Consider the following 22,162-nt stretch of genomic DNA (forward strand, 5'->3'; position numbering starts at 1 on the left):
TGTCGTTGTATAAAATTTGTGAATCAAATCATTTTTTAAATGTAAATTCTATTAAACAGGACATCTTAAAAATTTTGCATTAAATAAGTTTCATCTATCAATGAGAATAATTTAAGTTGATTAAGATTATTTTCTGAAACTATTTTGAATTGTTCAAGATATCTTAAAAAACTAGATAAAAAATATTTGTATCAAAGCTATACAGATAAATGATTATTCGAATTTAATTTAAAACACAATCTCTTTTTTGATAGCATTGATATAAATTATATAAAATACATATATTGTAAGCAATTTAAAAATGAAAATGACGGATCTATGTAACCCTGAAACCTAGACGTTATCTATTTTTCAAAGCTGCCATTGTGTTATACATGTCAGTTTTCTGCTTTTTGTTTGTTTTGATAAAATTTGTTGACATTTCTCAAATGATTCAGTTAATGTCAATGCATTGTCATTTTATTCTTAGATCTGCAAGGTAGAAGAAGAGTTCAGTTTATATTTTTATATAAAAAAAAAGAACATTTAATAAAAATCTATTTTAAGAAGTTTAAAATATTTAATATAATACAAAATCGTTATGTGTAGTTTATAGATGATAAAGAGTCAATGTTAAAATATTAATTAAAGTGATTATAAATAAAATTATCTTAAATTAAGTTATTCGGCCAAAATGGATGATGAGTTTGCTTTATGTTGGAATAATTTTACGGATAATATAACAACCGGGTTTCAAAATCTTTATGATCGGGGTGACCTTATTGATGTTACACTAGCATGTGATGGAAAATTGTTACATGCACATAAAATTGTTTTAGCAATTTGTAGTCCATATTTCCAAGAAATGTTTTTGACGAATCCTGATAAGCATCCAATAAGTAAGTATTTTCCACCTATTTACATATCTATAACGATGATTTGTTTTCGTTTTGTACATAATATGCATGTATATGTTGCTTGTAACATATTTTTTTTTGTTTGTTTATTTGACTAGAAAATACCTTAGTTTTGCATCTAACAGCTCATAATAATTAAAGTAATAGCTTTTTAAAAAAATTATAATACAGAAAAAAAATATAACAATAAGAATATTTAAGTAAACAGGTGAAATTTTATTTTGACAAAAAAGACTAAAATTTAGCAACATATTTAATTAAGTAAATTTTGAATTCCTTCTATTCAAAAAATATAATACATAATGTACTATATACTTATGCGCCCCTACAAAAATTGAGAGATAGACACCACCCTAACTACAAAAACACGTCCTTATTGTATTTAACAGATTTTTTTTGCATCCCTATACATTAAATAATGTTGTGTAGATAGATACATATGTAGGTGAAAACTTATATGGGCGCCCACCACGAATGATCAAATTTTATCTGTTTACTTTTTTATCTTACTACTTAACAAATATTTAAGGTTGAAGCAGCTTTTATTGCAAATATGTTATGAAGGTTCATATTAGGTATATTATAAATTTTTATACATAATTATTAAAAATTGTAATAAAATAAAAACGAGAGAGATTCGTCTTGAGAAACAAAAATTTACAAGTAGCATATGTTTTGTTATCTATAAGAAATGGAGTATTCGTAAAATTTATAAGCTTTAATGATCATCGTATATACATAATTACTTTGATCAACCAAACTATTTATCTCCCCGAATATACATATTATAAATTTGTTTTTTTTTTATTTGTTTTTTCTTTATTCTTAAATTTAACGAAATATACATATGTATATACATATATAAAAAATACATTTTTTCATTTTTAAAAAGTTCTGACCAAATACTAAACCATCAACTTTTTATGCATACATACATACATGTGTATACAGCATACATCCGTAATGTTAATATGTATAAACAAATCATAGAATTTTAGGTTAAATAATTGATAAACTTTTATAACATTTCTTATTAAATAAAAAAAAAAATCCGATTGAAAAAAAAATGTAAAAACATACATAATAATTTAAAGACTATTTTCATGTATGTATCATTGAGGTCTCTAAGATAACAGTGTTTCATATTTTCGAAATTTTGAGATAATTTAAAGAATTTTTAGCCAATATTGGATTAATAAGGAAATAGAGCGACCAAATCTTTATTAAGTTTAGTGACACTAAAGTAAATTCTGTTGATAATTATTTACTTTACGATTCAATAACTGCTTGTACGTTTATAAGTTTTCGAACGCCAGAAATTTTCATGAGGTAACGAGATAAGATTTACATATAAGTCTATACTATTAGTTTACATATAAGGAATATATTAAACTTTGATCAATAAATACATTAACCTTGCAAAAATTTTGAATAATCTTGAAATTTTGAAGAAACATAAAATTATTTTTATCTAATTTTCATTCATTAAACCAATATGACAATATGGCTATTAACCAATTAAAACAATATGAAGGTATTTAATTCCTGTACGGAAAAACCAAGTTAGCGCAGAGGTAATAGTTGGTCTGTAGGACCAGTTTATTATTTCAGAGTTTAGGTGATTTTTTAGGGTAGGAGTCACGTCCCCCCAACTGTCCTTCTTCGTCTTTCGAGATTGTTTCACCTAGTAGAAAAAAAATTTCATGATAGAACACATCATTTTTTATAATTATTATTTTCATGATAAAACAAATCAGTTTTTTTATAATTTAATCAACTCAACTCAAGAATCATTCAGGAAAAAATTATGTTACTAATTTAATTATGTATATTTGTTATTACTGAGGCGCTAAGTATATATTAGATTGTTTTAATGTTAAAAATAATTTATTTTTAAAGATTTTATAATTTATTTAAAATAAATTCCTTTATTTTAAATAACAAGGAAAATGATTGGTCAAGGTGATAACTTTATAACTATGTTTTACTAAATATTTTGATCAAATTCATGTAATACAAAATTTAATATAAACAAAATTTTAGTAAAATTATTCAAATTAAGATAAAAACTTAGACTTAGGTATCCTTTTTAGTCTTTTAAAATATTGATATAAAAAAAATATTGACAAGTAACTGAATCTAGAGTCTCTTAAATGTTTAATAGATTAAAAATACATAGGCATATAACACACCAAAGCCAGGCAAATTTCACGGCTTTATGACATTATCAACTCTACAAGATTAATTATTTAAAAAATTAATGAAATCGTAAATTTCAAATCTTTTATTTTCTTTTTTTTCCTGTTTTATGCAATGAAAATTATCTTCAATAATTATAAAAAATATAATTTTCATTTATAAGCAATAACGAAATTAGTAAATGCCGTTTGATAACATAAGAATATTTCTTATTATTATATAATATATCGTATATATATACTGCAACTATCGAATTCCGAAATGAAAATTTTTCGTAAATAATCAAAATAAAAATCTAAGCAATTTTCATAATTTATAATTAATTGAATTTAATTTATATTTATTCTATAATTTATAATTTTTTTAGTTAATTATTTATCTATAAATACAAATAACAGGCAAATACCAGATGTAAAGAAAATTAAAATTTTTTTTCTTTTAGAAATAATGAAATTCAAAACTTTAATTACAAGTTCTTACAACTTTATTACAGCTTTAAATTCTTACAACTTACAAAAATCTGAAAAAAATTTGTTTGTTAGCTTCATTTCCGTACTTGTGTATGTTTAAAAAATTTCAATACTTTTTAAGATAGAAAGATGAAATTTTATACCCAAATAGATGTTTGCTAGAAACTCCTCTTCCTCCTCCTCCTCCTCCCCCTCCTAATCCTCCTCCTGCTTCTTCTCCTGCTCTCCCTCGTTCTCCTCCTCCCCCTCCTCCTCTTCCTCCCCCTCCTCCTCCTCCTCCTCCTCCCCCTCCTCCTCCTCCTCCTCCAAGAGCCCATCAAGTTCATTAAAATATCATTTTTTGAAAGTTAACGTTAAATGTCACCATCAAAAAATATAATTATTGTTCTTAACTCCCCCGATTAACCTAATAGTGGAACTATTACGTTTACGCCTCTTTAAATTTTACTTTCTTTGTCTCATCCTAAATCTTCGAAATATTTTCCGATGTGAATGGAGAAAATTTGAATAATGTATTACATAGATTGTTCTTAAAAGCAGTGTTTTCACTTGTTGAAGGGAAAAATGCTACTTTACAAAGAATTGTTCGACTCAAGTTTATTATTATTTCTTTTGGAACTTTGTCGATTACATCAAAAATACTTTTGAATTGATATTTGCTTATAAACACGAACATACATAATTTTTTTTTTTTGGCAGGTGGGGAATTTCATATACATATGTACAATCTAAATATAGTAATATATAAATGTAAATTCCTGATTAATAAAAATCCATTTTGTAAAATTTAAATTAAGAAAATAAGAATTTCAAAATATGTATATACATGTGTATGATATGTATATGCATGATACATAATATGTATATACATGGTACATATGTATATACATATACGTATCTTCATATTAAGCTGAAATAATCAAATAATTATTAAATTAAGGTGTTTGATGTTTATAATAAAATAATTAATTCGCCTGTACCTTTTAGAGTTGTTTTGATTAAAATCTTCAAAACTTATTAAATATTATTAAACGGGCTTTAATATAACCAACCAAATATATGTACATTATTTGTACACATTCATTACAATAATACATACACACATATATACATAACTTATTAATACAGTATTGTATATATATTTTTAATTTATAAACGTAAGTAATATTTAATAATATTGTATAAAATAGTATAAATATTTATAAATGCATGTGTATGTATTTATACTTAGCCTATACTGCATGTAATTTCAGAAAATGTTAAAGAAAGATCGCAATATGTTATATAGTATAACAAACTGAAAGGTCATCAGATATTACATGTATATATGTTATAATATATGAACATATGTAACATGTATGTACATATGTTTATAATTTTGTTTCTGAATTGAAAAATTCATCTTAATCTTATATCTCCCTTTTTTAATATTTTATTTTTTTCTATAAAAAAAATTGTTACAATTAAGTTTGTTTTTTCAAATCTTATGATGAATGTTTTTCTATTTTGTTTTTTTTTTTCTCTATAAAATAATATTAAAATATTATAAATTTTATACAATAATAGAAGTGAGTATTATGTACATACATATATGTATATGCATAATATATGTATATATACATATATATATATTGTATGTATATTTTTGAAATCAATATAGTTTTATATTATAAATATTTTGAGATAACAGATAATAAAAATTAAAATTAAAAATACAGCAAAAAAAATTAAAATAAAAAAAAAGTTCAACAGCGCAATGTGATTGGGTATTAAAAAAATGGATGTTTTTTTTTGTTGTTTTTTTTTTGTTTAATTATATTTATTTTGTCTTATTTTACATACGAATGTACATGTACGTTAAAATATGGTAAATACATATAATATTATGAGAAATGATAGTATCATTAACGCAGGAAATACTGCCCTGCTACTGTATAATGCCACTGTTGCTATATTAATATGTATGCAAATTTCATTGAATATATTATTTTATATTATTATTTTGATAACATATTATGTACATACATGCCTACATAAAATACTGGCATATACATATGTAGGTATATATGGAAAATATGTAAATATACATATTTGATCATATTTATTTTAAAATAAATAACAAATAAGTCATAACACAATCAAAGAACAAAAAAAAATTATCAAAAAGTTTATTATCTTATTTTTAAATATTAAAATTTATTATTGAAAATTCTTATTATCATATTATTTGTGTTTCGATGGTTTAATTTTTTTTTTCTTAAAATATGAATCTTCTCATTTAATGAGAAAACAAAAAGAAAAAAAAATACCCTTATTAACTATGTATACATACATATATGTACGTATGAACGTAAAATATTGATTTATTTTAATATTTTAATCATACAATTTTTAAAACATAAGCAAATGAATAAAAATTTAAACTTTGTCTGTTTTTTTTTTGATAAATCATGAGCATGCAGACAATAATTAACTTTTTCTCCTCATGCTTATTACACATAGTATAGTCATTGTACATAATGTACGTATTTATATAATTTTGTTTTTCTATATTTTGTTCTTGATTAAAATGATCACTATATTTTTATCAATCTTATCAAAGTGCAGAAATATGTACAAAATATTTTTGCAAGAAAAATGTAATTTAAACAAACAAAAATAAATTTTTCATTTGTAAATATATTTAATATGTATGTATTTTCAAATTTTACCATTTATATTAAAAAAAATATAAGTGTGAAATTAAATTACTTTTTTTCTAACGTACATATGTATATAAATAAGTTTGTGCTCATGTCTATAGGAATTTCAAATGAAAAAAAAATATTATAAACCATCATTTGGCTGAATATTTACAAAAGAAAAGATAAACAAAAACAATCAAATATTCTTTTCATAATCAAAATTTTTAATTAACACAAAATTACTACAATTTCAAAGTCAAGGATCCAGGGATCTGAACAAATTGAATTGACGCGGGTCTAATTATTAGAATCTAATAAATAAAAATGACAGCTGATCGTTGTCCAAGGGTCTCAAAAAAAATCAATTCGTTGCCATTTTACTTTAGAAAAGATTTTAGCAAGTCGGCTGAGAACAGAGGAATTTTAATTATTTACCGTCAGACAAAATTTGATGTCAAACAGTGTTTACATAGTGATACGACTTTCAGTAATTTTGTCAAATATGTAAACAATATCTTGATTTAATAATTTATTAATCAATATCTTGACCCAATTATTTAATATAATACATACATATTAAGTGCAAGATGTGAAGATGACAAACAATATGAAGAACATTAAGATGTTCAACGAAATCCAAATTTAATGTTATTCAGCAGTTACAGTGAAAAAAGTTTTACTATAGTTTGAACATTTTGTATTAATATAGGCAATTAAAATGTATACATGACACAAAATATTTTTGAGGTTATATTATTTTTATTGAGGAGTTATTGAGTTATACAGTAGTATGTATACATAAGTATATGTAGAAATTTCTTATTTTATTAAAAAAAAAATGTGATTTTTGCAAAATATTTTTGAAAGTCAGAAACATTTACAACAATGAATATCTCAATTTGACAAAACAAAATTAAAAAAAAGTGATAAAAATATTGATGCCTGTTTATAATTCTATATTGATCCTTTTACTGGTATATTGATTTAAATATTTGATAAATTAAGTATTAAAATTTTATACTTAAAGTTTTTATTTTAATATTTACATACATATATGTACATATTTGTAATAATAAAACACACAGACCTCAAATTAATCCATTTCATACTCAATTGTATTTCCTAGATATTGAAACTCTTAAACTGAGTTAAAAGTGTCACAATTTTGGCCAATTTTTTTTAAAGGATTCTTAAAGCAGAAAAATTAATTGTAGTTAATATTTCAAATTGTTATTTGGAGTTTTAATAATTTCAATTTTGATTAATAAAAATTCATATAGTTTAATTTTTTGTTAACGTGAAAAAATCGTTTAAAAGATAATAACGTTCACTACATTTAATATTTACATGGCTCCTACTTTTTCCCTCCATTTTTCAAAATTTTATCACTGTTTCTTGAATTTTCTAAAAAAAGTTTTAATTGTATCAATCTCAAAACTTACAGTTTAATAAAAGGGTTTATCGCATATTATAACAAAAAATGTCAATTCGGTCATGTAAATTATGTTTAATTTTATATTGTTGATTCAAAAAAAAATATTATTTTATTATAAATTACTTATTTATTATTTTGACGATTTCGTTAGCATATTTGTGTATGCATATCTCATCAAATCCAAATAAATTTATCATTTTTATAAAAATTTTTTGGTTATTGTTCATTTGAGAGTTTCTAGTTTAAAATATCTAATGAAATTAAATATAAGATGACGGGCATAATGGTGATTGTAAAGTATTCGTTTTTAAATTTATATTTATTTTTAAATTTAATTTAATTCTTATTCCTCAAAAGTTGATTTAATGGAAATTACACAGACATTGCAAGGAATTTCTTTATTAACTTTCATAATTATTTTCCCCTTCAAGTACCTTATTGAATTGTCTTAAAGTCTATATTCAATTTTCTTTCATATTTTATTTTCGTTTCCTGAAATTTCATCTTAAATTGAAAAAATTTAATGTAAAATGGGAAATAATAATGATTTTGTTCTAACTATTGTTATTGAAATATGTTACAAGCATCTGAGACGTAACTAAGCTTAATTGCCCATTGCATTGGTAGATACCAATTTGTATTATTTTGTTTACAGTTTTAATTTACAACAAAAAACGTTTGTAATTTTCTGAAGTAATTTGTCTCGTCATTTAAAACATTTTTTTGTTAACATTCATACTAATTCTTTTTATTAATTATTAAGAAATAAACTTTTAAAAGTATGCTGTCTTAGAATCTCTTATTATGATATATACATATATGTATGTATATATATATATATATATATCTATGTTTTAGAAGTTGAATTTAAATATTGTTAATTAATAAAATGACATAAAAGATAGTCTAATTTATAAATATTTTATAACATAAAATATTTTTAATAACATTAATGACTATTTTATTATATCTACATACATACATATGTACATATAATATGTTATATAATACATTATTTTATTAAAGTTGATATTTTCGATATATATATGCTTTTATTTATTATTTAACAATTTCATTCAAATATTTTAGCTATCATTATAAAAAATTCAAATTATTTGAATACTTAATTCACAGAAATGAAAATAAGTTAAAATTTATTGAAATGAAAATAAGTTGAAATAATCAAACATGCTATTAAATCAAATTGAATTGGATTTAGAAAACGAATTCTAAATACCTCCATTAAGGTACATTACTCTGGTTTATTATATTCGCAGTTAACACATTATGAGCTATAGATGTAGAAACTTATTTTAGACATTTTTTTATTCTTATATTTTTTTTCAAAACCTTGTTATTTTTTGAGTAATACATTGTATATTATAAATAAGTGTTGTTTTTTTACCTAAATATTTTTCCACTTTTTTACCGATCGCATTGCATACAACAAAGAAGGTTATCTAATGTCATCTAATTTCGCTTATCGAGTTTTCTTCGAGATGAAACGTTTTTCTCCATGGCAAGGAAGCGTAAATCAATATTTTAAGGAAAATTTCTATCTGTTGAACTGTGCGGGCACGTATGTATTTCAAGACCGGCTAAACCGATTTTGATGAAATTTTATATGTGAGTTTACTTTGAGGATGACGCTATTTGATCAGCATTGGATCAAATTCAAACGTCCCAGGAACTGTAACTTTTTCGAAATTTAATTTACTGACAAACTTTTTAGGGAATTCAGGGGTTACAAAATTAACTATATTTTAGAATTAAATTTACATTATTCTAAGTATGTTAACTAAAAGCTTAATAGCATCCTTAAAATTTAAAAGAAGTGTTAATTACACCTTGACCAGATCAGTTGTTTTTTCTCATTGTTACTTCAATTTGTTACATAAACAAAACATATTGTAATATGAAAATGTAAATTCATGCAAATATTCTAAGAAATGCAATTATAATACTTGAACTTTTTGTTTTAAAAAATACATTTTTTAATGAATTATTTAAATTTTCAATTGATTCTTAACAAAAGATCAAAATACCTTGTCAAAATTTTTTACATCAAGTCTATAAAACTTTTTAGAATATCATTGGCTTTAACGGGGTATTACTGTTCAAGTATAAAAGTACATATTCTTCAATAACCAAAATGTCCACTTTATACAAAAAAAAATAATATACATTTTTTTATCTTATAAAATTGATAACTTTTTCCAAAAATAAAAAAAAACTCACGTCAATTAACAAACATATCAATTATTACTTTAAAATGGGATAAATTAAATATTATCAACAATAATAATAAAATTCAAGTACAATCAGAACAAATTTTATTATAAATTGAAAAAATTCAAAAATTTTAATATCAAATTTACTACTTTTGTAACAAGGCCAAATTTTATTTTATCAAAAATTTTATTTTTGTACTTTTCTTTTTTTTGATAATCATAAAGTAAAACTGCTTAAAACTTTTATTTTATCGCTTATTATCTTCGAATTCTTCAAGATATTTCAAATACCGTGACTCGTATGTTATCACCATTGTGTTATTTAAATAAAACTTTATCTAATACCTTCTCAAATTTATCGTATTATATACTCTATACTAAGTATGTCATAATATAAAATAAGTGTGATACACACATATGTACTTAAGTTATAAAATTGTCCAAAAAAAAAAAAATCATAAAAATTATAACAACGAAATTTTGTAATCTAAATTTCGTATAGTTTTGGTAGTAGGTAGTAGTCCAAAAAATATAATTTTATTTTGTAAAGGACTTAACTACTTAAATTATTGCTGTAGATAATAAAAAAAATTAGATAAAAGATTTTTATTTTTCCCTTTTTTTATTTTTTTGTTTATATATTGTATTTTATGATTTATTAATTTTTTTAAAAATCAAAAACATTTAATCAAAATTACATATTGGAAAATTGTAGTAATTTTGCTGTAAAAGTGTAAAATTTCTAATAGAATTTATCCGAGCTGATTAAATATTGTTTATTGAATATTGACAGCCGATAGAAGATTATTGATGCATAAATAAAATTACTGACTAAATTGATAAAAATATTTTAAATGTTTGCATTCCATGCACGCCAAGTTTCACAAAGCTTCTTGAAACGATATACATACATATATGGATATCGCCCTCATAGTAAATTTTGAAAAAAGTTGTAAATTTAATTGTATAACTAGTACGAGTAAAACTAACAAAAATAATTTAATAATATCAACGAAAAGGATTTCATCATATTTCATCATTATTTTTATTAATGCAATTAATTATATTTTATTTATTGCAAAATTATTTTCAATTCAATTCTGTTTTCTTTATTTTTTTATTTCAGTAATTCTCAAAGATGTTACATTTAATGTAATGTGCGAATTATTACAATTTATGTATCAAGGTGTTGTTAATGTGAAACAAACGGAATTATCATCTTTTATGAAAATAGCTCAACTATTACAAATAAAAGGTTTAACAGGAAGTAGTAATAATAATTCAAACAATTCACCAAAATCGCCAATGATACATACGGATCATGACCATCATCAAACAGCAACCAATTCATCATCATCTTTAACACAAAATCCAATAACTAGTAAATCATCATCTAGTATACATAATAACAACAACAACAATAATAATAATAGTAATAGTAATAATAATTTAAACTCACCTGATACAATATCTTCGTCAGCTGCTCATAGTAGCAACAACAATAATAGCAACAATAATCAATTAGAACCGAAAAATTCTCATTCATCAACAAGTCAATTACAACAGCAATCTCATCACTCCTTGCAACAACAACAACAATTATCACGAACGCATATATCAGAGAATTCATCATCATCAATATCATCTATTGGTCCTGCAACAGCAAATTCATCGTTAAACTTAAAGCGATTAAATGATTTTCCAAATGATTCTTTATCAATTTATTCTCGAAAACAAATGAAAAGGACAGTCTCAGAATTGAGTGAACATCATCATAATATTAATAGTAATGATTCAATAGATCATATGAATCCAGAAGATGTATTCTTACCACCAATACCACAAATTACAATGGGGGGCGGCGGAAGCGGTGGCGGTACCAGCAGTGGTTCAAGTGGGGGTAATGATCCCAGTGCAATAAGTAGCAATATTGGAAATATTGGTAGTAATAATGATTCACGTTTTAATTTAATTAATGTAAAACGTGAAATAAGTGATCATCATTCATCACGCTCAATAAGTCCCAATGGGGCTGGCAATAGCAATGTTTCTTCATTAAGATCGCAATTACCACACTTTAATTTCGAATACAATATTTATGCAGCTGCTGCAGCAAACAAAAATTTGGAATATCCGAACGATTTGCATTTACCGAATGATTTTTCCAAAAGTACAGCAAATCATATGGACATACCAGCAGGTAAGTTCAATCATTTTCCTCTGTAAATTTTTTTTTATTTATTTTTTCTTTTTTTTTTGCATGAATGCTTTTAATAGAATAAATACATACATACATACATGACATAGAGAAATCATCATTCATATATACATACATCATGTGTTTCTTTAAATGCTTCAATCTTTTTGAATACATATTAAAAATTTATAACTTTTGTTTTTATTATAATTTTTAATCTTTTTATCTATTTTACACATTTTTTCAAACTAAATTACGAAAATACCTTGTTTCTGAGGGTAAAATCATTAAATTTATGGTTCCAAATTTAAGTTACAATGCTAAAAAGAAAATTTCTACTTATTTTATTTTACATATTTGTCACTAGAATATGCGTAACGTAATCCGAAAGATATAGTTAATTGAAATTATCTTTCCTTAGACATTTACGTTTTTCAAAGGAACCTATGCAATTATCTTAATAAGTTTCCCATTTAATCCAAATTATAAGATGCACATTACCTAATTTTAAATGTATATACTAACACCAAAAAGTTTGTTCTTGGTTGTGGATATTTTTATTTGTTGTAAACTAAGGTTTCGGGTATCCTGTATAAAATTGAACATACATTTATCCAAACGTAATTTCAATATAAACTAACCCTTACTATTTTCTTCCTTAAAATAGTTTGTTTTAACTACAGAACTTGAACTCCGAATAAGTACGAATTTCTTTAAAAGATAAATATGTAACAGATTTCTTGCGAGTATTAAAATTTGATGGATATATCTCCTATTTTATGCTTATTTAATTTCTGTTCACAATTAGCTTCAATTTGCCAATAAATTTATATGTACATATATCTCTAAATAAAACTAGTAAAATATTCAAAATGTTCCATGGAAGAATAAACGATTACGAACGACTAAATAAATAAAAAAAGTAAACGATTTTTATACGTAATTTGATAATCTGAGGTTTATTTTGATTTTTGTTTTAATTTCAATTATATTTCAAAAATCATTATTAATTACTATAATTTCATTTTACAAATGTGTAAATTATTTGGTTTACATTATTTTTTTAATGAAAAAAGGGAAAATCAAAAAAATTTTTGTCGGTAGTTTACTAATTGTTCTATAGATTCGACTATTTTCCGTTGAAGCTAACATTAAAATATGGTGGCCGCTTACGAATATTTTTTGGTGGCAAAGTGTTTCTTTTAACATTCTGAAAGAAACCTATAATGAAAGGTTTTTAATTTTTTTTTTGTTTTACTATCAGCGATTTACCTAAATAATTTATACACACACCTACACTGTATATTTTTCGTTTATTTATGTAACTAATTTTCAAACATGCTTCCTTATTTTAAATTCAATTTTTACTAGCTTTATTTTTTCTTAATTTCTTGTAATTATAATTAACAATTTTTTTTACGTTTAAATATTCATAAAATTTATTTTACTTTGTAAATTAATATGCATAATTATTTATAATATATAAAAAAAAAGTCATTTTTGCACATCGCTAAATCGAGTATTATAAGTTTTATTAAACAAAACAAAAAGTAATGTGAGGCAAGCACCAAAATGTAAATAATTTTCATTACTATCCAAATTCTGTAAATAGTAATTATTTTATATATTTTTTTTTAATTAAAAGAACTAAACTTAATAAAAAAAAAGAATGTTTTTCAAACTATAATTTTTTTCAACTTTTCCTCTCAAAAATTAAAAAACACGTGAATGTATATAATAACCAATATACAAAATAGTAGCTGGTAATGCAATAACAATGCTGTCGTCAACATCCTTATTGCATGGAAGTTGTATATTCAATCGAAATAATACTGTTGCAACACAACAAGGTATGAAAACATACTGGCTGTGCAAATCATATCGCATAAGTATGTGTCGGGCACGTTGCATAACACATCAGGGACGCGTTATAAGTGCAACAGGAGTTCATAACCATCCACCACATATGAAAAACAATGAAATTATTAATATGAGTCTATTTCAATTCCCTTCGACCCAACAATCTCAACATCCACAGCAACAACAGCAACAAACACAGCAAACATCAACATCACAAATATCACAGCAACAACATCATCAAGTACCTGGATTACAACAGCAACAATCTTCTCAAACTGCTTTATTATCAGTAACATCAGCTACCTCATTAAATCAAACTGCAGCTGGATTAGGATTAAGTAATACAAACATAAATAACACTAATATACATGGTGCTTTAGGAATTGGCGTCTTTGGTGCAAATAGTGGTGGTAACAGCAATGGTTCGAATAATGGCAACAATATATTAAGTAATGTAAATAGTGGAGGACTAGAATCTAATTCAAATTCCTCTTCAGCTAATTTAAGCAGCCCGAATATGCGTTTGACGCAAAATTCAAATTTACATTTACAGCAATTACCTCCAAATTTTCAAAATTCAACATCTCATTTAAGTCATTTAAATGTAACTACTGGGAATAATAATAATTTTAGTAACTCGCCACCAAATACTGGTTTATCTAATAATCCACATCAGTCACAGCAGCATCAACATCACAATTTGATGCAAAATGTTTTATCACATTCAAACAGTTTGGTGCATTTGTCAAATTTATCTGGCAGCATATTAAATGTCAACAATTCTATGAGTCAACAACAACTTCAACAGCAGCAACCTTTGTCTCCTATTCATGCACATCAACAACAACCATCTCATCATTCAAGTTTACAACATTTGCAACACCAAATTTCTCAATTATCTCCATCTGAAATATCTTCAACTTCTCCAACCTTAATACATCCACATCATCATCATATACATCATCATAATATGCACCATCATTCACATCATCATCATCATCTTCAATCATTGGCATCAAACGTACAAATGGCAACAACAATAGAAGGCAGTGATAATAATAACGATAATGGTGACAATAGCCCAAATTTACATAGTCCACAAAATTCAGATCGAAGAAATGATTCTGAAATACAACATCATCATAATCATCATCGTAGTAATCATGGTCAAGGAATAGAATCCCCAACTTTACAACAATCACAAAATCAAATACCATTAAATTCTCCAATATCATCAACAAATCAAAATAACGCTGTTAACGACAATAATTTACAAACAATAGAAGATCGTCATCATCATCATCACTCGCATAATTCACATCACCATCATCATTCAACAATAATTGTTGCAAATGAACCAACTGATAATAACGGTAAAAAAGTTGAAGGGTCCCATCATAATAATAACGACGATGAAAATGATAGCGATATAAATAATATTAATGAAAACGGTAATAGTCATCCACATAATTCAAGCCAATCGAGTATGTTAGCAACAATAAGTATATCACCAGAACCACATCCTGCTTTTAAAATAGAAGACATGTAAAAACAAATGCGCTCGAGTAATATTTCTATAAACCAAAAAAATATGAAGTAGAAATGAGCAAGAAAATGTTAAACTTATAGTCGATAACATCATAAACATATTGGCAAATAAATTTTATTATTACGTTCATTTTTTGTTTTATATAAATAAGGCACACATTTGTAAATATTTTTTAAGCTTTTTTAAGCTTATATAAAGAATAACTAACTTAAGTCATTGGAAAAGTGTTTCCTTTTTCATAAATTTCATATGAATATATTTTATTATCTATTATTACCCAATCGAAAAAGGAACTTTATATTTAAAAATTATATTCAATACTATATATATATATAGTATTGATATATAGTATAGTATAAACATATATATGTGTATTTATATACATATGTATAAAATATATTTATAATATATGTTTTACATATATAAATATAAACTTATATATGGAAAGCAAATATGCATAATTGTTTTTAAATTTATAATAATTATTATTGTTTTCGAGGATTTATTTACGTTTTTATGTAATAGAGAAAAGATAATCTTTAAAATTGTTAAATTTTTGTTTTAGATGTTATTTTTTTTTATTTTATGTTGCAAAAAATATATAAAATATACAAAATAATTATTGTGTTATTAGAAATTTAAGATAATAAACTATTAATATTAAAATTTTTATTAAAAAAAAAGCTAATTACTTTATATTTCGTAGTAATATTTTATTAACATTTTGCTACGAGCACTCTGTAGTGCAAAATTTAATCCAACTATAAATTCGCGAATAAAAACATAAATTATATTATAAGAATAATTAAAAAAAATTTAAGGTATCAATAATTAAATAATAGCTTTATATAATTTGATGATGAGGTTTAAGTTATAAATTGATTTTAACATAAAATTTTACGTATTTACTTTTGCACAAATACATTTTCTAATGTTCTTTATTCGGAATCTATGTACCACCAAACAGAAAAGTTTAAACGTTCAATTTCTACTGCGTTTTACTTTTATTTGCGGAAGAAAATGTAAATTTGGTTATTTTTAGAAGTTTACTTTTTAAAATCTGGTTTCCCTGAAAAGTTCATCAGTTAGTGCTGAACAGAACCTAATATTGTTTTTCAATTATATTAGAATCAGTCCCTAGTGAAACTTTTTAAACTCTAAATTATTTATTTGTAACTAGATATTTCTAAAAAATTTGCCAGTTCATTGTTTCAATAACTTAAATTTTAAGAGAATTAGTTGACTATTACCATTTAGTGTTCGTACCAGTTACTGGTACCTCAAAAATCAGGCTGCCCCGAAAAATCGGGTGTCTTGTCTTACTTTCAAAGGGATTTAATATCTGTTTAATCCAAAATTTAAATCTGGCGCGTAATAGTTTTAGTTGTTCAGACTTAAGATATCTTAAAAGTTTATTGGCCAAAGAAAACTTAAATTAAAAATTTCATTACAATCGCTTTTGTCAAAATTGAGAAACACGAGAATTGAGAAAATTGAGAAACAGGCAGACACAAACGGACCGCCCTGCTGAAAATTTGCTTAAAGAGGAAGTTTATTAACGTCCTCTATTAAGAAGAAGTGCATTTCCGTTTAAAATTCGACAAGAGATATTTGGGCCGATCACATAATCTCCCTTATTGTTTTATGCAAATGTTTTCGGGTGTGATTCTTTGATCAATTTCCAGCTAAAAATTGTAAGGATAGGGGAGGGGGAGGGCTGCAGTTAGACTCTTTTTCGAGATACAGCCTGTTGAAACAAGGTATGAAATTTTTCCTGCATATACCTGTTTAAAACTTCTGAACTATGGGACATAGAGTAACCATCGAGAGCTTGTTCCACATGCGATTGATTGTTCTTTATTTTCGTTCTCACAATCAATTTGATTTGTTTACAAGATAAAGCTCGTCAAAGTCAGAATTTTTGTGTTTTTTTTGTTTAAAATTTTTTTCAAATCCGAAATCATCGGAATTCTAAATTTCTCCAAAATTTTTGTTATTTTTGATTTGTATTTGTATATATACAAATTATATTTTAGTGAATTTCATCATCAAATTTTTTTAGTTCAAAAACTTTTTGTTTAACGTAATATAAGCAATAACGTAACGAAAGATAATGAAGCGTAACTTGTAATAGGATAATGTGTAGCTTAACGTAATGCTATAAAAATTATAACAGCCAATTTTGTTTATCAGTAAACAGCACAGGAACTCATAGATCTATGTATATATTTTTGGAGATATATAACCAGATATAACGTTATACAAACATGTACATACAAAAGTAGGCATATCTTGTGTTGGCATTTAAACTGAGTCCTTTTTTTTATGCATGTAAAATTAAATGCAAAAAATATATACGGATCAAGTAGCAGTTTATTTTTTGCACGCGCTATACTCTCAACCGTGATTTTCAAATACAATTTAGAATACCTGCTTAATTTTTAACATTTTTTTAAATATTTTGTTCTCAAACTCGTTTGTAGTATGTATTAATATTACTGAAATATTTCATTGACATAGGATAATTGTACCTTATTTAACTAAAACTCCAGCGAAAAAGTTCCAAAATTCTTTTAAAACAAAATTAATATTGTATTAAATTGAAAATTAAACTGGGCATTAAAATTTGCCAGAAATTAAAAATTATAGAAATTTGCTACGGATGCATATTTATACAGAAGCATAACAAAACCTTAGATCCAGGTGAGTAGACAACTTTAATTAAGAATTATTAAAAAATAAAATATGAAAATTATACATATATATAAGTAAAGGAGATTGAAGAAACTTGATACATACATTTCTTAATCATTAAACTCACTAACATTTTCACAAATATGAATAAAACCCATCCTCACTAACATTATATCTTAATTTTTAACATTATTTCTTCTTTTATACTTATTTAACAATTAAAATTATTTTCCCAAAAAAAAAATTGTTTTAAACAAATATAGTATCGCCTGGAGAAAAGTGGTTTCATGGTAAACTTGAATTCATGCTCAGCCAAAGAGGCAAGCCACTTCTAGTACACGATGGTCATACATTTGGCATACAGTACATACGTAAAGATAAAAAATATTGGCAATGTAATTTATCACGTAAATATAATTGTAAAGCACGGGTGACAACAACAGACACTGGTGAAATAATTGTAACAAACAATGAGCATTGTCATACTGAAATACGGCAACATTTGCGTAAAGATTATCAAAGAACAAAAATATTAAATGCTATGAAAAGTTTCAATGGCCCACATCATCATCATCAACTCCAGCAACACCATGATCATCATCACCACCAACAACAACTTCAACGCCAATCCAATCCTCATTTAGTAAACAACTTTAATGCTTTAAATTTACAACAATTTGACATTAATCAAAGTTTTCTCCAGCATCTTAGTAGAAATTTTCATAAAAACAATCTAATTAATAATAACAATAATATAAGTTTTAATAATTCCAAAAATAATGAGATTAATACTAAAGAAGATAAAAATTTGGAAATTGAGGATGGAGATAGTTGCGATGTAAAATCTAAAACTGAGTATCAATATAGAGATGACGAATTGATTGCAAGCCCAACTGAACCATGCAACAACAATAATGAAGAAGACGATGACAACCACCCTTGGCTCAATAAAAATATTGAAAAATCACCTAATTCAACTTCTTTTAGAGATTAGTATTTAATGTGTTTTTTGTTTGTTTTTTTTAAGTAGGTGCCTACATAATCTTTTTTTACACATAACATACATATGTAGATATTTTAAATATATGTATGTATTTTATTTTAAGTTAATTTGTAAGATGGGTTTAAATTTTTTTTTGCTAATTTCTTTCTTTTTTTTTGTTTTCTGCATTACTTCTTTATGAAACATTTTTTAAGAGGAATCACAAAAATAAGACAAGCTAATTAATATCAGTACAAAAATATACACTTGTTTTTTATAATTTTATTTTAAGTAATACTCCGATTTCTATAGCATAATCATAACATAGGTGCTAAACTACCGTAAAGCAAGTTGTTTGTTTTTTAGCCACATAAATACATATATGCGTATATTTGTACATAATAATATAAAATGATAATTCTAAGATTGCTTAAAAAAATAAAATCTTTAAGAATTAATTTTCTGAAAATCAAGTGAATTTAAAGTAAAACAGCTGAAAAATACCAAGCGTTATGTAGGTATTTTTCTTACTAAGAGAAATCGAAAAATTATATACATATGTATGTACCAAAAATTTGTCTCGAGTTTATTTTGAGAATTTCATACATAACTTCATTAAGATAAATGTTAATAAATTTTTAAAAATTTTATAAGTTAAACTTGTTTACTTTAAATGTTTTTTTTATAGTCAGCAACAGATAAAAAAGAACTCTACCAAACATAATAGACTCTAGATTCTTTTAAATCAAATCAAAAGTCAATACATACTATTTTTTGTGCACACACGTAAGTTCAATTATTTTAAATGATTAAATAATAATGTATAATATATTATGTTATATAATAATAAAACTTTATTTTTAAGTTAAATATTTTTTATTTACGAAAAAATTGAGAAGTTCAATCAATAATATTTTTCTGATTTCATTTCAAATGTTAATTACGCGGCTTAGTTTTTGAATACGATTTAGTAAAAGATCTCCCTGCTTAATTGTAGCTTGATATTGCCAGTTTTTATTATCAGGACGATTTGTTTCTACTATTCCACCAACACGATCAACTTTGCAATGAAGTCTACCAGCAGCAATAAAACGAGATAATTCCTGATCAATATATTCTACTGTTACACCGAAAGCTTCTGCCATATATTGCAATGTTAAGGATCTATATGACTCTAATAATTGTGTATAAGCCAAAATTCTCATTTCGCGCACATAAAAACGGTAATGTGGATGAACTAAGAAGTCATTACGCAGAATAATTTCAACTTCAGCCAAATTTTTAAAAAAATCCGCGTACTGGCAGCTGTATAGCGAGAACAAATAGTTTTTCACATCCGTTGTTGAATGCAAAACCTCTTGAATTTCTGCACCCTTAATTACTTTATCTCTAAGTTCATTCCTTGGTAAACTTATCATCGCAACATATACAGTATATCGAACAAATGTTTGATAATCCATCAACTCGTACGATGTGAAAGTGCTCACTGTATCTAAAAAGAAGGTTGCAGCACTTTTAAAATCTCTAACAGCAATGCTGTAAACGCCTTGATAAACCTTTATGATAAGACAGTGATTGAGTTTAAATATATGTATGCAATAACCAAAACAAATTACCTTAAGCCGATTACGTCTATCCCAGTCTCCTCCTTCTTCTATTAAGTATTTTGCCTTTTCAATATTTCTTGTGATGAGGTCATGGTCTAAATAAAATAATCCTATACGAATTAAGTGGAAAACTATGTCCAGACGATGTCCTAAGGATACTGTTTTTTCATAAGTTTTCCTAAAAGCGGTTTCTGCAGCGGCTTTATCTCCAATACGACATAAATACTCCGATTTTTTCAAATTAGCTTCTCGCACTTCCATTTCCCCCAAATTTTTTTCTGCATCTTCGATGGCTGCATCTAATTCTTCTAACTTTTTTCTATTTTCTTCTTGCATACGACTCAGTAAAGTTTTATCTAGAGGCCAATTTAATTCTTTACAAACTTGTTCGTACCATGGTGCCATGTTTTCAGCTATAATAGCCTCAGACAACTTGGTTTTTAATGCTTTGTCATGTTGATGTTCCGGTAAAGACAGCAAAAATTTAACTTGTGCCAGTTCCAAATTTGGATTTTTCTCCAACCCATCTTCCTCCAAATTTTCTATAGGCATCTCTTTACAATAATTAACAATAAATTTTCACCAATAATTCAAGTAAACTCACTAAATAGTGTATTACTACTTATTACAAATTAGTTTTATCGAGTTAAGTTTGTCAAATTGTCTATTAAATGTCAAAATCCAGCAAAATCATCTTGAACAAAGACGCTATATGTGAACAAAGCTGCCACATAAAATTAATTTTCTGTAAAAAATTTTTAAGCTAATACGTTTAGATGACTACACGTATTAGCCGTCATTAATTTAATTGCGAACTGACAACACAAACTAAATAATTTTTTATTCAATTCTCGAAAAAGAAAAAATCATTTAACTTATGAAATAACATTATTATAAGTTATACGTAAATCTAAAAGAAAGTAAATAATTTGCACGATTTAATCTGAGTCTGTTAAAAACCGTATATGTAAAACCTTTTTCACTGCAGACTTTATCTGAAAGCAAATATGTATAGAACTTACTCTATATTCACCAGATTTGCTGTCAATTTTTTTGAAAGTAAAATGGCGACAACAAATTGATCAACTGATTTTTATTTTGGTTAGAACTTTCGTAGCAATTCGTAGTCAATTTTTGACGAAAAGTCTGAGATAAATTCGGTCTGGTACATAAACCGTCATCAGGTTTTATCGTCCTAGATTCAAATTAAGATTTTGTAAGATCCGCTAATCTTTACTATATAATAATATGCTACAATTTCGATGTGATCAAATTACAGATTATTTGCTCACATTAAATTATAATTTACAAAATTGTTGTTTAATTTTACATGATTCTGGTTAATTACGTACAAGCGA

General features: G+C 25.0%; 2 protein-coding genes across 3 annotated transcripts; one reads left to right on the forward strand and one right to left on the reverse strand.

Annotated features, from left to right (window-relative positions):
- Window positions 1-490: 490 nt before the first annotated feature.
- LOC129614466 (putative uncharacterized protein DDB_G0277255) lies at window positions 491-15,804 on the forward strand. Of its 2 annotated transcripts, none has more exons than XM_055529061.1 (3): window positions 491-878; window positions 11,042-12,115; window positions 13,870-15,804. In XM_055529061.1, the coding sequence occupies exons 1-3, from the start codon at window positions 674-676 to the stop codon at window positions 15,519-15,521; spliced, it is 2,931 nt and encodes a 976-aa protein (XP_055385036.1). In that variant the 5' UTR covers window positions 491-673; the 3' UTR covers window positions 15,522-15,804. The 2 variants fall into 2 exon arrangements, with proteins under 2 accessions (XP_055385036.1, XP_055385037.1); XM_055529062.1 differs by having other exon boundaries at window positions 13,873-15,804.
- Window positions 15,805-20,011: 4,207 nt separating this feature from the next.
- LOC129614467 (26S proteasome non-ATPase regulatory subunit 6) lies at window positions 20,012-21,473 on the reverse strand. Its single transcript, XM_055529064.1, has 2 exons — window positions 20,814-21,473; window positions 20,012-20,753 (listed from the first exon to the last, which is right to left on the reverse strand). Exons 1-2 carry the CDS (start codon window positions 21,354-21,356, stop codon window positions 20,127-20,129), a joined length of 1,170 nt encoding a protein of 389 aa, XP_055385039.1. The 5' UTR covers window positions 21,357-21,473; the 3' UTR covers window positions 20,012-20,126.
- Between the last annotated feature and the right edge of the window lie 689 nt (window positions 21,474-22,162).

Source organism: Condylostylus longicornis, unplaced genomic scaffold, assembly GCF_029603195.1.
Source record: "Condylostylus longicornis isolate FDR11 unplaced genomic scaffold, ASM2960319v2 ptg000110l, whole genome shotgun sequence".
Taxonomy (NCBI): Eukaryota; Metazoa; Arthropoda; class Insecta; order Diptera; family Dolichopodidae; genus Condylostylus; species Condylostylus longicornis.